Source organism: Triturus cristatus, chromosome 4_1, assembly GCF_964204655.1.
Source record: "Triturus cristatus chromosome 4_1, aTriCri1.1, whole genome shotgun sequence".
In the NCBI taxonomy this organism is placed as follows: domain Eukaryota; kingdom Metazoa; phylum Chordata; class Amphibia; order Caudata; family Salamandridae; genus Triturus; species Triturus cristatus.
In genome coordinates this window covers 1,092,727,060-1,092,741,962 of record NC_140585.1, presented here as the reverse complement: position 1 = coordinate 1,092,741,962, position 14,903 = coordinate 1,092,727,060, and the positions used below count along the sequence as shown (strand labels likewise).

General features: G+C 42.0%; 1 protein-coding gene across 2 annotated transcripts in view; it reads right to left on the bottom strand.

The window, feature by feature from the left end:
• The window catches only part of CELSR1 (cadherin EGF LAG seven-pass G-type receptor 1), a 457,515-nt gene that overhangs the window by 102,901 nt on the left and 339,711 nt on the right, over positions 1-14,903 (bottom strand). For both annotated transcript variants that reach the window (XM_085654077.1, XM_085654076.1), the window contains exons 12-16: positions 13,224-13,398; positions 12,283-12,424; positions 8,881-9,001; positions 5,821-6,004; positions 3,233-3,334 (exon numbers count right to left, since the gene is read on the bottom strand). In XM_085654077.1, coding sequence (XP_085510203.1) covers positions 3,233-3,334; positions 5,821-6,004; positions 8,881-9,001; positions 12,283-12,424; positions 13,224-13,398 — 724 coding nt within the window. The remainder of the gene's footprint in view (positions 1-3,232; positions 3,335-5,820; positions 6,005-8,880; positions 9,002-12,282; positions 12,425-13,223; positions 13,399-14,903) is intronic.

The window sequence follows — 14,903 nt, the reverse complement described above, 5'->3', positions numbered from 1 at the left end:
AGAACGAAGAATGAAAAGAGCTATTTTTCTTAAAAGTGCGCTCCACGGCATCTCAAACCATTCGGTTCTATGAGCTAGAAACAGCTGAACGACAGACAAGGAAGTGAAGAACTGATGGTGCCAGGAACCACAATGGGCCACTGTTTTCAGCATCATTATCCAAGAGCTGCCCCTTGAGCTTGCAGACACTCTGTCCAAGGACTGCGAGATTCAGTCTGCACTTACCGATTGGAACTGAAAGATTACCGCAGGCCAGACTCAACAGTAATGAAAGAGTTCTGAAGCGCAGTAGACCAATTGTCATCATATGATATATAACCGCGTGCAATTATTGGACTCCTTGGTATAACATATCGATTGCTATAACCACAGACAGGAATATCTAATTTATTCTGAAGAACATTTTATTTAATTTCGGATAACTTAGTGTCCAATTATATTTTTTTTGTTAAGAACGAGGTAACCTATGTACACCAAAAAGTCATTTTCAATTTGAATTCCACATTCTCAGTTACAGAATCCGGGTTATTGGAATCGATTAAGTACAGAGTTGGTTTACAATAGTGGAAAATCCACCAGTATAATGGTGGATTCTGAACCATTATTAGTTGATGGTCGTAAGAGGGGCCTTTACAGGAGTGGAGCAATGAACAGTGCATTAAGCACACCTAAATGTGTTGTCCTGTGGTAACTCGAACATTTCACACGTAGTTTTCTGACTAGGAAATGCATGGCGTGAGCAAAATGGGAGAAAACACCAATATATTTCATGGAGATGGAGGGTATGGCGTTTCCCTACAGGGAAAATATTTTCCCTATGAAAAATAAAATAAATAATTAAATGTGAGACTGCACATGCATTCTTTAGAAATCTGGACGGATAAATTATGGTAAGGAGGAATATGCCTGGAAATATACAAGTGTTGTATTTGTAATTAAAAAATCACATGTATTAGCAAAGCTATACTCATTGTAGCAAAACGTAAGAAAAATCACAATTCAAATAAACATGATATTAAAAAGATTACAAAAATGTTTAAGTTACAAATTAGCAAACCTTAAAAGAAATTATTTTAAAAAAACTTCTGGATGTCCTAACATATTATAGAATGGTACAGTGCGTATCTTCTTGGATTGGTCTCCTCCAATAAATTGTAGCCAAATAAGGACTGTTTAATGGAAGGAAGAACACTTCAAGATCTGGCATGGAAGTCTAACGAGGATAGGCCTCTCAATGTCTATCTCAGCACCATCACAAACACCAATCTAGTGACAAAATGGATGGCTTTAATTTCACCGTTGTCGGCGCACATGCCTAGTCACTATGACCGTTGTCGTCACACGCACTCTGTCACCTTCCACTTCAATAATTGGCGACAAGGATTATGCCTCAGAAGATCAAACATGTAACTCAAAGGCACAGTTCTGTCTTTTGATGCACGCAAGCACACTTTCAAACTTCAAGAGACGTAATTCTTCCACTATACCGAGTTGAGCCATTGATGCTAAATCTTAGTGTGAAAGCAGCATCCATCAGCAAACTTTGCAAAGTGTATAACCACAGCAAGTGGCTCTAGAGGTGCTATCTCAAGTATATCCAAAATCCTGATGGAAACCATCCCCCTCCACGCCAGCCTCCACAAGCAGAACAAATTCCTGGGAGGGAGTCAGGAGAGGCCCATTGGAAACGTCTGGCGAGACCTACTAAAAAAACAACAAAAGTATTCTGAGAAGGGAGGCACGCTATATAATATGGTATATGACTAGTACCTCTTCCCAACAAAATTAAACACATTTTATACTTTCCTGAATGCCAATTGAAAAGAGATCGCCTCATATCAAACTGCAACGGGGGTACAAAAGTGACCCTGGCATTGCATCGAAAGAAGAAAAACACTCCTTTTTAATTGCGTTTGAGACTTTGGAATAGAACAGCAATTGAGACTCTCCAGGGTAAACGCTGTTCACTGAAAGATTTCGAGGTAATAGAAGGCCTACTGCCCTGTTCTTTCTCAGAGGGTCTTCTGCCTCTCTCATTCCCGCCTAGGCAACAAACCTTGGCCAAATTCACATGTGAATGGATCAGATGGGACAGTAGTCCTTATTCGAAATAGTATCGTCAGGCTTTCTACCACAAACAGGGAACACAGCCACATATAAATGCAAATTTCCCCTCGATAGGTGGAAATATAATACTATTCCAAGCTCACTGATAAACTTTGTTGTTACTGAGAGGTGGGAAAGAGGGAAATCATAGGCTTGGTATGCATAGTAAACAGTCTAGAGAAAATGCGTTATTAGAAATATGACCATGCTTTCCTGGCAAGACAACACAAGGCAGTTACGTTATTAGTCATAGAGCAACCCACCGAAGGCTACTAGCTCCGTTGGCAGTAACTCATTCTCAGTAACACAGTCTTGAGGATGGTTTAATATTAATCAGGCATATACTTTACCATGATGATCCAATAATGCTATTAAGCAAAAGATGCATGGGTCATTCTTCGGGCTCTTCTTGTAAACTGTATGGGGTGGCTACCAACCCAGAAAGATGGCAGGTGGTGTAGAGTTCCAGGGGTATCCCATATATTATTTGAGATGCCTTAAAAGGTTGGACGTCAACTGTAAATGTAGGATGAACCTCTTGGGCGTAGATTTCCAACTTTCATAAGGTGGGCTTTCTTCTAGTGTGTTACTGAGCAACAATGGAAATGTTTATATAGGAGTTAAGCACTTTGAACTGAATGGTATCAATATTTAAGTTAAGACTTCTGCCAGTGGCAGCGTGCATGCACACACGCACTGACACGTGTTTCAGGCGCCTTGATTTGTAGTATATGGCCGAGAACTTTGCCGCACATTTTAAAGTGATTCTTTGGCAGCCGAACACCACATTTCAGGAAGAGGTGATAGAACAATGCACATGTTGCTATCCATGCGCAAATTCACACTAAAGTGAGCATGTGATTAAACTGTGGTAGCCAACAAATATGGCTTACATTTTATAGTGGTGGGAAAAAAAAATCATACAATAAGTTACAATTGTTTGAAAACATTGCCTCTTTTTAATGATAAGGTACCCACATTAGGCTCAGTACATGTTGGGTCACCTAGAGTAAGCCACATGACACTACATTAAACATTTGACTCTCTTCTAGCCCGGCTTTCCTACTTTTAAACTAAACATGAACTAATTTACAGCGCCCTAGCTACATTGTTCCCCACCACTCACCGACGGAGCCCTTGGGACACGGCACAGCTGCTGGCTGTCCAAACTTGGTCTGCGGCCACCAGATACCAGCCTCAAATGCCTTTGGACATCCATTGTAAATAACTGGAAAAAAGAAAAACAATAACAGAGGTTTAGGAAAGGTTAAAAAAAAAAAAATCCTAAGACATATCGATCATGCTCATTAAAGACAACAGTCAATAATGTTTGTATACTGCATACCACAAACTGAATTTTTATTGCCACGCAATAGTTGAGCGTTATTTCCAATAACAGCAGGCAATAACCGCTGTTAATTAACCTCTCCACAATACAGATCAGGCTCATAATGAAGGGAGGGTCATTCAGGGCATTAAGGCTATTGCCAAAAGATTTTCAGAAAAAATAAGTTTAAAATGGCATACAATGTCGGATATTGGAAAGAGGGATTCACTTCATTTCCATTGAGATATTGTGGGCGTAGGAGCAAACGTTGTGTATCCCTGTTGAATTGACAGCAGTGGCACAGATTGATTGACATTTTCTCTTCACTTCAGAACGCTAAGCAAGTTTGCACCCTTTAAACCAGATCGAACATTAGTAAATGACAAAATTATACTTGGATCAGACTGTCCAGTCTGCAGTGTACGACCACACCCTGTGCTGAACAATATGCATACGCTAAAGCGCTGATTATATATCTTTGAAAATAGTTGCAATTTCGGAAATGGTTTCTGTATTTTGGCCTGCATTTTCACCTTGCATCAGAACATGTCCCCACCATCCATATAGGTAGAAAAGGTCATCCTTGTTGACAGACCTCAGAGAGAGACCAAGGACTGCAGGGGTGCGAATTTCCTTCTGATGTTCTGAGCAGGATTGGATCACATTGATCCACGCAATATAGGAAGTTTGCACTGCTACAGGCGAGATTCAGATTGAAGTGCATGCTAGAAAATGAAAAATCCCCTCTGCCTTAGCGCCAAGAAGCCCTTTGCTGACGGGTGCCCAAGCACTTACGTTATATTAGGCTAGTCTCACTTGAGAAAGCTGTGAAATGAGGATCCTGCCGCAGGATTGTTTTGCAGCACGAGAGGCCCCCCCCCTGCATCTGGTTACCCTGCAGCCGCAATGCTTTGCTGCTGATGACGTTGTTTGGACAGGAGAACAACAGTTTTACAGCGGGTACTTAAGAGCAATTGTCTGTTAAAACGCAAACATAACAGGATAACAAAAAGCTGATCCTTTCATAAACTCACAACTAAGACCTGTACCCACAATGCAGGAGTCAGCAGCGAGCACTGGATTATTCAACTGCTAAAAGTCTTGGAGAAATCTTTTTTTTTGCATCGTGATAAGGACCATATTCTTCATAAAACAGCTGCCCGCCACGCAGGCAGGTTTCCTAAAGTGAATACAGGCGGCAGTGCCAACGGTGCCCATGCCTGATTCCACCTCATCTCTCCTTCTTTCACCACTATAGACTCCTGGTCTTTAGCTCTCCCTTGCAGGATCTTTCCATCACTGCTTTCTCCCTTTATTTTAATTATTTTAGACAGATCAAACTTTATCGTCATCCTTCTTCCTCCCTCTCGCTATGGGTCAAAGCGCGATAGAGAAATATTAGTCTGCGTCTGCAAAAAGGAGTGCTGGAGCCGACGACAACACACAAAAGTATTATAGACTACAGGTTAGACGGCTTCGGTTCGGTTGTCGGCAGGACACAAGCTAGGGCGAATCCAATATGACATGCGCACTTTAAAGGCCTCTGATACCGCATTGCTGGAGACCCTGGGGGCAGAGATGGCAGGTCTCTAGTCTCTGTTGGAGCGCTGGCTTGCCCTGCTCAAGCCAATCCCAACGCTGCTCTCATACACCTCAATGACAGTCGAATACTCTTTATTTTAATGAGCAGCATTGGGATTGGCTGGGCTGCACTGGGCATGTACCGTCATTGCAGGGCGAACGGCTTCAGGTACAGCTCGGTGTGAGGAGGCAGACCCCACCCTTCATGGGAACTCATGGACTGTGCAAAGAGCCATCGTTGTACATGTTCTTGCCTAGTAATAAGCAAACTCCACCTAACTAAATGGGCAAGACGAAATTGGCAATAGAATCACAGGAGCGAGGACAGAGTGAGCAGAGCAGAGCTGTGGCAAGAGTGACGCATTTTGGATCAGAAATCCAAAACTTCTTGATGAAAGGGAGGCAACATTAAGCCACAATGGCGAATTAAAGTTTGAATTCCTTTTGTGTCACTCCAAGAATGGCGGCTACTATCGCCTCTCCCTGCATTATACATACTGTATGCTTCCTTTTCGGTCAATTCGCATATTTCAATAAAGCAGGGAGAGGCGAGAATAGTTTGCATTCTGTCATTCTTGGAGTGACACAAAAGAGCATGAGGCCTCACCACTTTTATGTGGCACTAGCCGCCACTGTTTGAGGGACACCAAATTTGGCTGACATCCAGTTTGCCGCATCACAAGTTTATTATAGCCTATGTGCTTGGACTCTGGAGGACAATGGTCTCATCTGCCAATCTACTCAGTTTCACTGCACAGTTCATTCTGTTTCTGCTTTTAGACTGTTAGCGAGGGAATGTACTGCACCTTCACATCCCTGGTTGGTGACTTCTGCGAAGGGGTTGTCGCAGCGATTGCACTGCCGGCCAATCACACCAGGCTTACAGGGACACTGGCCTGTCTCCATGTCACAGCCACGCAAGTGAGACCCGGATGGAAAGCAGTCACAGGGGAAGCACGTGTCACTGCCTTCAGGCCGGTAGTAGTTATCCTGAAAAAACAAAGATGAATACTCACTCAATCAATCAATCAGGGGTTTGCAAAGCACACTATTCACCCGTTTGGGTCTCAAGGCGCTGGAAAAATAATTAATACAAAGTAATATTGGAAAATAAAACAGCAACAAAATACAAACAAAATATAAAAATGTAGTACACCACAACATAAACAGATGTTTCACTAAATAACTAACATATGAATTGCATTCTGAACAAACAAAAGCAGCTAATGAGCTGCGAGTGGCTCCTGTGTCTCCCTGACAAGGACACCAGATGGGAACTCACTTTGCTGGGCATGCCACTGGGGTATCCTCAGTTGTCCAAGGGACGAGCTTGGAGAAGGGAAAAGGGTCTCAGCCATCCCTGTACCCCTTGTACAAAGTTAACATCTTGTATTACCTCCTGGACTACCCTACCCTGGATACACACACATCCAAGTCCGCAGAGGAGCTGTGTACACACGCCACCTGGCAGCACCGGTGAATCATTCTGCGCAGTTAGTAATGCATGGTCCTGATGGGGTAACCTCAGAGGTTCCTTCTCCCAGAGGTACGACTGCTGAGACCTGTTGTGGCAGGCCTACATCCACAAATATCTCATGGAACAGGACAGCAGCATGGCTGTAGTGCTACTTCATCCCAGGGTCAGCCATGTTTGTATCTCTGCATGACTCAAATGTTAGGAGGAATGTGATCCAGCACCTGTACCTTAGGGGTGTGGAACGTTGGGCAGACTCTAAGCTGGTGCCGTGGTGTGTGAGGCTAGTGGACGTTGCCTTTTTTATTTCACCAGGTGCATTATGGGAATGGCTTGTGGGAAGACCTCCGGGCCTAGTGCCAAGTATTTGCTACTGAATTTGGCCTAGTGACTTATATCACAAGGGCACACTTCATAAGTGACTTGCAACCTGTACAAAGTTGTGTTTGTGTAAATACTCTATTCGAGCTAGTCCCCAAAATACTAGAATTAAATTGTGCTGCGTAAAAAAGGACTTACTTAATTCTAATGCACCTTATAGTTAGCCACTTTTTAACCTGTTCATGTGTTAGGCGATGGCTCTACCAATTAGTATTTCCAATCACGGAATGCAGTGCCATGTGGACAGAAATCAACTGCGAAAATGAGAATTTCTAACTCATACAACTAGCAAAATCTTTACATAATAATGTTTTGATAGCACTAATGTTTATGCCTGGTGCAAATCCAAAATACATAAGGGCCAATTTACAAAGGAACGCGAGTCTGATCACACTTCACTTTCCTCAAATTTAGTTATAGAGGCTTCTGGCCAGTCTTGTTCATTCATTGGTCAGTTTTTCTGTCATTCACAATTTTCTTCTGCCCACTGCAGCATACAGCATGGGGCAGTGTCAGCCCACTTCAGCCACTGGCTAACTTCACTGTGGGTGATGGTATTCTGCCACAAAGGTATCCACATACAAAGTAGTTCCCTTCTCTGCCATGGACTAGTACAGCAGTCTGTCCTTTTTTATATCAATGAAAGTCCAGCAGATTGCCCAACAATGTTTTGCAAAAAACATGATAAAACAAAACAAGCACTGACAAAACAAAAAAGCTGTTAGCTAACACCAGACCTATTGACTTTGACAATGCTTGTTTAATGCAGGCCTGTAGAAAAGGGGCCAGTGAAGTTGTTCTAGGAAGTGAAGGGCATTAAGACTGTATTTTCTAGTCCTCTGAGTTGCATGGTCTCCCACATTCTGATAGGGGACCCTAATGCCCTTATTGTAATACTGCCTACAACTCCAGCCTCGAAAAGAAGATCGCTAATGCTTCTGCAACACCTCGGTTGAAAAGCACATAAATCTTGGTGAACAGGATGTTCAGAGTAAACACCATCGTTTTCACCGTCACATTTGCCGCTTGAATAAGGCCATTCACGGTAGGCGTTCTTGCTGGTATTTATGTTGGTCGTCTACAGCTTGGCTTGAAGGGTCATCTATTGCATCTGCATTTGCTCCAAAGACACCATGTTCAACCGCAGAGGCAAACCAGGAAGTCCTGTATCTACTTTTTAACAACCGCATCGTAGCTCGAGGTTCATAGAGTAAGGTACAATGTGAGAGGACGCATGGCAGAGGCAGATCCGGAGCATGCGATCACTATGACGGTCCACAGGTCCTACGGTATGGTCTTCTGGAATCCCCATTTGGACTTCCAGCATTGCGATGACGGTTCTCCTGCTAATACCCTAAACCTACAGTCTGCTCAACACCACTGGTATTTATTCAAAATCATTTAAGTGTTGCAAGGATCAGACCTTAGACACCTATATCTGCACCTTTATCTAGTAAACATTTTTGAGTATGTTACAATAAATGCTATTTATAAATCTTGTAATAACAGTTCGAAAGGTTTGATTACATTACGTACTGGTCTGGATGTGACTGGAAAATGTATTAAAAAAAAATGTACCACAACAAAGAATCTTGACTTTCCTTTTATGATCCTTTAAAGCAGCAAAAGTATTTCTCCATTGCTCATATGTTAATTTACCATTCCCGCAACAGAACCATTTACCAGGCATCTCGGATCAAAGAGACACATACTTTCACAGAGCGATTCAATTCTGGCATTAGTATTTGTATCTGGACAAGACTAAGGGCATTATTAGAGTTTAGGGGACAGGATACTCTGTCACAATGCGACATATGTCCCGTACTCCGCATCACAAGTGCCACAGGCGATACTGCACTTGTAATATGGGGCATCTGCCACTTCCGTGACGGCCTATCCCATCCGCAAAACTCTAAGTAAGGCTGTACTAAGTGCACACTGACGATTTCGAAATCATGTTTCTCAGCAAATGTCATTTTGCTCTGAGCACATGGATGGTGTACTTGCTTACCTTGCACCGGCACTCTCCGCTGGTTTTGTTGCAGTCTGGATCAAACCCTTTGCTCACTTCACAATTGCATGGGCCGCATATTGGGTTTCCCCACCAACCACGTGGGCACGGCAAGTCAATCCTAGACAAAATAAACTTTATGATTAATATTTGTCAGTGTAATTGATGTACTGATTTTTCTATTCTGAATCCTCGTATGCCTCGTTTAATAGCATATGATTTGTGTATTTTAGGAAAAAGACAAAAACGAAAGCAAGAACCATTAGCCACTTACAAACTAATTATGCCAAACTTTTTATACCATTAAGTGTTTTTTCTTTTTTAAATAAAGACTCTATGGATGAATATTTTTTGTTAGCTATAGTCTGACATACAAACAATGGTATAATGTTCTGACCACTATCCCTATTGTGCACACTGAAATGCGGGGATGCCTTTATTGGAACAGATCCTCAGTCTGCCCCAGTGGTATTCACATGGTGGGTGGGCCTTCATGGGGAGGGGCGGGGGAAGGGTTCAATCTTGGACAGATGGACGCCAGGCTCTTGTTAAGATGAGCATTGATTATGCCTCTGGACAACGCTATGCGGAGAACAGTACTGTTTTTTAGTTAAAGAAAACAGAGTGGGAGCTAGCCACTCGATACTGAGACACAAGTCTAGTCTATTGTCACTCATGTCATGGCTGGGAGCAGGCTTCAAATTGGAGTTGGGTGTACAGGTCTCCCAATAACCCTCAAGGTCCCTCCCACAACTTCTGGTAAAGGATCACACTGTGGAGCCATTTTGTGCGCTTTGTGTGCTGCTACTTAGACCAGAAGACAGTCCTACCTTCATGAATCGAGTCCCATAGCGACTCAGTCTGAGAGGCTGATAAGCTTATCCCTTTAATCTTTTCATATTTCTACCTTCTGCATTTGAGCTTTGAAAACATTGTTGAAGCACTTCCATAAGGCATCTATATTATGGACAACAATTTTCAAGTTCTCAAACAGTCCACTATTCTCCGTGGAACAGCATCAAAGGAAACATTGGAAAATCTGTATCCAATCCCTACTAAAAAGTAATTTATATCCATTACTCCAATCTGTCACCACCAGATAGAAGGTGCTAATGCACATTCCAAATTAAAGCAGGTCTAAATAGAATTGGACCAGAGCCCACTGATGGCTTAGCCTGACTTCACCGTACCACCCGAAGTGTGAATTTGAAAGCATATTAAACAAAACCACAGACACACACACACACACATAGATCCTTGTCCCTGAGACAGAACAAAGAAAAAAGGTACATCCTGTTAACATTCAACTCTTGGAGGAATTATAAAAATCCATTTAAAGTTTCTTAAAAAACAAAAAAGAGGGAAGGCAATACAGCTTCCTACAAGGGAACAATTTCTTCTCATAAGATGGCCTTTCTTCTCTTAAGATGGTGGGCAAGAAAGTCTGGGCGTAAGCTCATTGCTTACCAATCCTACCTGTTTGGAAGCTACAGATAATGGTAGTTTGCAGTTGAGTGGGTATTATTAAGGGATCTCTAATTAAGAATAATGCATCTGGTCATTAATATCACCGGAATGACACCAGTCCTTCCCACAGGCTGTCTAATTTGGTTAACACGCAACCGTGGGACGCAAGTGTCTGAGAAACTGTGTGCTGCTCAAATCAGAGTGATGAGCAGCAGAGTGGGGATCAGTAACAGATTTGAAGAGAAAGGCAACATTGGTTAATGTTCGCCAGTCTTCTTCAGAGACTGTGCAGATGAAACCCTTGTTTGCCCACATTCTACCTTTATTCCATGTGATGCTTTTTGCTTTCAAGTGAATGGTCTATGCTATTTTAGGCTTAATACGTTCACCTGAAAAACATTCCAACAGAAAAGCAAAACAGGCTCAAAGTTAGCCAAATATAATGTGGCTTTGTAAAACAGTATTAAAGCAAATTTACACTTCTTAAACCTACGCTCATTTTGACCGCCCCTTATATTTTAGGCCCCCTTGAAAATATTTCAGTGAGGTAAACATGTTACATTTCTGCAAAATGTTGTGCATATTCATCACACAGCACTAAAGCTATGATCAAGCAAAGTATCTCTGTATTTAACACTCCGTAGCCACCAACACCTTTATAATGTAAATATCACAAATTCTAGAATACAGATTTACACTAGACCATGCAAAGGCACGCCCTTGTCTAAAGGTCTACTTGTATGTTTAGTGTGGAGTCAGTAAGGCACACTAGGTCTTAGTCACCAGTGCTATTTGTTTGAGAAGTGTTGTACACATTTATTTCTTTTTTTTTTTTTAAATAGAGGACAGCCAGTTTGTTGTAATCTACCATTTTTTTTTTAGATCATCCCCAGTACAATTAACACCAATTCAATGGCCTACCTTAGAAGAAAGCCAGTCTACTTGTTAGAAGGAATGAATGTGTTTGTTTTCGTGGTAGCAAGAGAATTAAGTGAAGAATGCTATTACAATGACATTATTTAGTCAATTGTCCTAAAGTTTTCAGGGACACATTAATCAATTCCTTGCTTCTTAAGCATTTGCTTTAGGTTTATGTATATAGATATAGTGCATCAGGCAACTCTACACAAAGAGGAATTAATTAATGCGTGGTTGGGCCAGGAAAGCAGCCAATGCCATGAGGATGTTATCGAAAGCATTTTGGAGACGTGTTTTTTGCAATGCCAGCGATAACCATAGAATATCAGTTTAGCAATGGCTTTCTTACAGCGTACATTGAATGTGCAAAGTTTTGGTCAGGTAGCTGTGAGATGTTGAGCATACAGAATGGAGTGTCACTTACTGCTCTCAATTAAAGGTGAGACTTCACGCTTATCCACTGAAGTAATCAGCCAGCAGTTTGCAAAGCTCTTGGTTCAGTTCTCACAATTTGCTTAGAGCACTCAGAGAGGCCTTTGAAAAGCACCTTTCTTTGGCTTTGTGAATCAGAGGTGTGCTGTGAAGAGTGGCTTACTTGGACTGGACATCATGCTTCTCGAGTAGCAACCACCCCAGTAATTCATGCATACCTTCGCCCCAAAATAAATGTGATGTGATATAGGTAACTCTTGTATAATTATTATAGGACATGTCGCAATGCTCTTCAAGTGATTTCATTCTAACAAACCTACCAAAAAGCAGCACATGCATACATGAGTGTTCTAGTGGTTGCACATATACAAAAGCAACTGCAATCTATGTGATTCGAAATTGTAATAGTAGCTTCTGTTCAGATGTGCTAGAACACAGAGTAATTACACCATAGGTACAGGTACATGTATGTATGTACGTACGAGTACCCAGCAAACATCTAACATAAATTGCATTTCACAGTTCAGCAAGGGGGGTGGCCAATCACAGCATAAACACATATTACTACTTTGGCTTTCTCCTTACTTGTTTTCACAGTATTGCCCGTAGTAGTTTTGCCCACATTCACAAGTGTATCCATGTGAAGAACTAGGTGTTCGAGTGCAGGTAGAAACATGCTCGCATGGGTTCAGGTTGCACACATCGACACAGTCTTTCCCAAAGTACCCTGAGGGGAAAAGGTGATAAAATTACATCCATTGTTGTAATATATGACCTGACATGTCTAGAAAAGGCTGTAATTTTTCTGATTTGTACACGGTTTTATACATCTTCAACAGTGACAGATTTTTCTCAATGATAGTGTCAAAAAGATATATATACCGTTTTTGTTAGTTAAAATGCCAAAGGGCTACATGTTTCTCATTAAAATGGTGCTAACAGAGCAGCCCAGAATGCTCCATGCTTCCCATTCAACATCTGAAATGTGTTTAGCGCGTGTTGGGCATGCATCGCGAGCCACGTGATGTTCAAGGGTGGAATGTCAACACGCCTATGTTCTGCAACCAGCATTAGGAAAAGCTAGAAAATGTGCCATAGATATGCATTTATTGTTGGTGGGCATAGAGAGGTTACTTCTTTGATGCCCCTGTTCAGCATTCATCAATACATCTGTGGCTTTTAACCCGATTACAGGGAATTTCAGAATCCAACAGGCATTTTTTTAATAGCTAAGAGGACGCTGCTATGGCAGCAGTGTTATTTTTACGCGCACTGTTAATGATGGAGGGTTGTTGCTCTGCCAGATTACCATTTTCAAGGAAACCCAGATGGGTGGTTAAAGCTCTTTCAACCAAAAAGTGTTTTTCTGTCCAAACAATTTTAAGTTCTTGCCCCAACCAATCCTTCCACCTGAAGTTGCTAAAATCAATCCCATGATGCTTGAGATGGCTCTCAAGCTGTGCCACGTGCTGGTTCTGTAGCTGGTGCAGCTCACAGTTCATGCAAATCCTTCATGTTGTTCTTACCAGGGTCACAGTTGCAGGAGTAGCTATCCCAGTCATCGCTGCAGAAGCTGTTGTGAGGACACGGGTCAGCATCACACGGGTTGTCCACTTCACAGTTGTCCACCACGTTGATCACGGATGCGTGGTTCATGTTCAGAGTTGCGATGTTGGTAGACGTTTCCCCCATTCGCACCCCCTGGAATAGTGCAGAGACTTTCTTGTTAAGACCAGCATGCAAACAACCCAAGCACCTCAGGTACCTATTAATTCACAGAGGTAGCTAAGGGGCCCAGCATCTGTGTGGCCAAGAGCCACACATGCATCATGTACAAACAAGAATTGTGGAACAGCCAGGACACAGCCAGTGAGTTTACATGGCCATTTCCAATTTTATTCCGTTACATATTTTAACTTTGTGATATATCTTTTTTAACACGACTACGTGTATATTTATGTGACGTACCTTTAAGATCCAAGTGATCGAAATAAAGTTTATGATGATGAGATTTAGTTTAGAGAATAAGTATATGTAAAGCCACAGAATCTTAAGATGGTGTACTTTGTTTTACACACTTTATCTCGCCATCTTTTAAAATGTACTCAAAAAGATGGGAGTCTTGTGGGATCGTTTGACTTTCGAAGCGAACTGCAATGTTTGTCAAATCTAAGTTATCCTGCACTGGAATGCACTTTGTTGTCCTACTGGCCGCCATGCTTGTTTTCTCTCCATTCGTTTCGTTCTCACCCCTCTCTTTTTTCGTGCAGAATTGTTTAAAGTTCAATAGATTGCAGTTTACAAGTTACCAATGCTGGACTGAAGGTATTACCACAAAAGCCATTGATGGCTCTGTGTGTACACAAGGGCCTATAGGAGACAATATGATTAAAACCACACCAGAGCTTTCAAGACCATGCATCGTATATTTTTTAATAGTAAACAAGATGCATAGCACATGCCGGAGTGCGTCTTCCATATGAAAAAACAAGACCACATATCACTGTTCTAAATGGCAAAGTAATTGAGCCAACGGCTGTTTCCTGCTTCTAGCATCTCAATGTATGGACTAGTATCCTGCCATTCCAATCACCAAACAACAAAAGCAGAATTCCTATCCCGTGGCACACAGATAGCCCTATTCTTAAGGCGATTTAGATCAAATTCGCAGGATTCCAATGTGTTTTTATGAATGTGTATGGACTGCATTTTAAAGAAAGGCGGGGCATTCGTTTAGTTGGGATCTCACTCATTAACAAAGTAACACACATTTAGTCTGTGCAATGATGGTTTGATAGAAGCATTAGAACTTTGTTCCCCGAGATATGAAATGCCTGTGCCTTCTTCCTTCCCAGTAGATAACTATTGCTTTCATGCATACAGCCGCCCTTGCCTCCATCAACCCTACTCCGCACCTGTAGACAACATTCCATACCTTCTGACAGCGGGCCCCTACCTATATGGGGCCATCACGTGCCAGAATGCAGCCCTTTTTCAAACTACATACAACCATTTCTTGCCAGAGCACAGGCATTCCTTACCCGCAGGTGAAGATGTTTTACTACAAATCACACCACTGTGCAGCCAAGGAGGACCATGAGTGAGGCACATCATTTGGACTCCATTTGAAAACAGGCATGTTTTCAAAACTTTCCTATTTTGCATCTGCACACACAGCCTTTGTTTACTTGCATAGTTCGATCTTA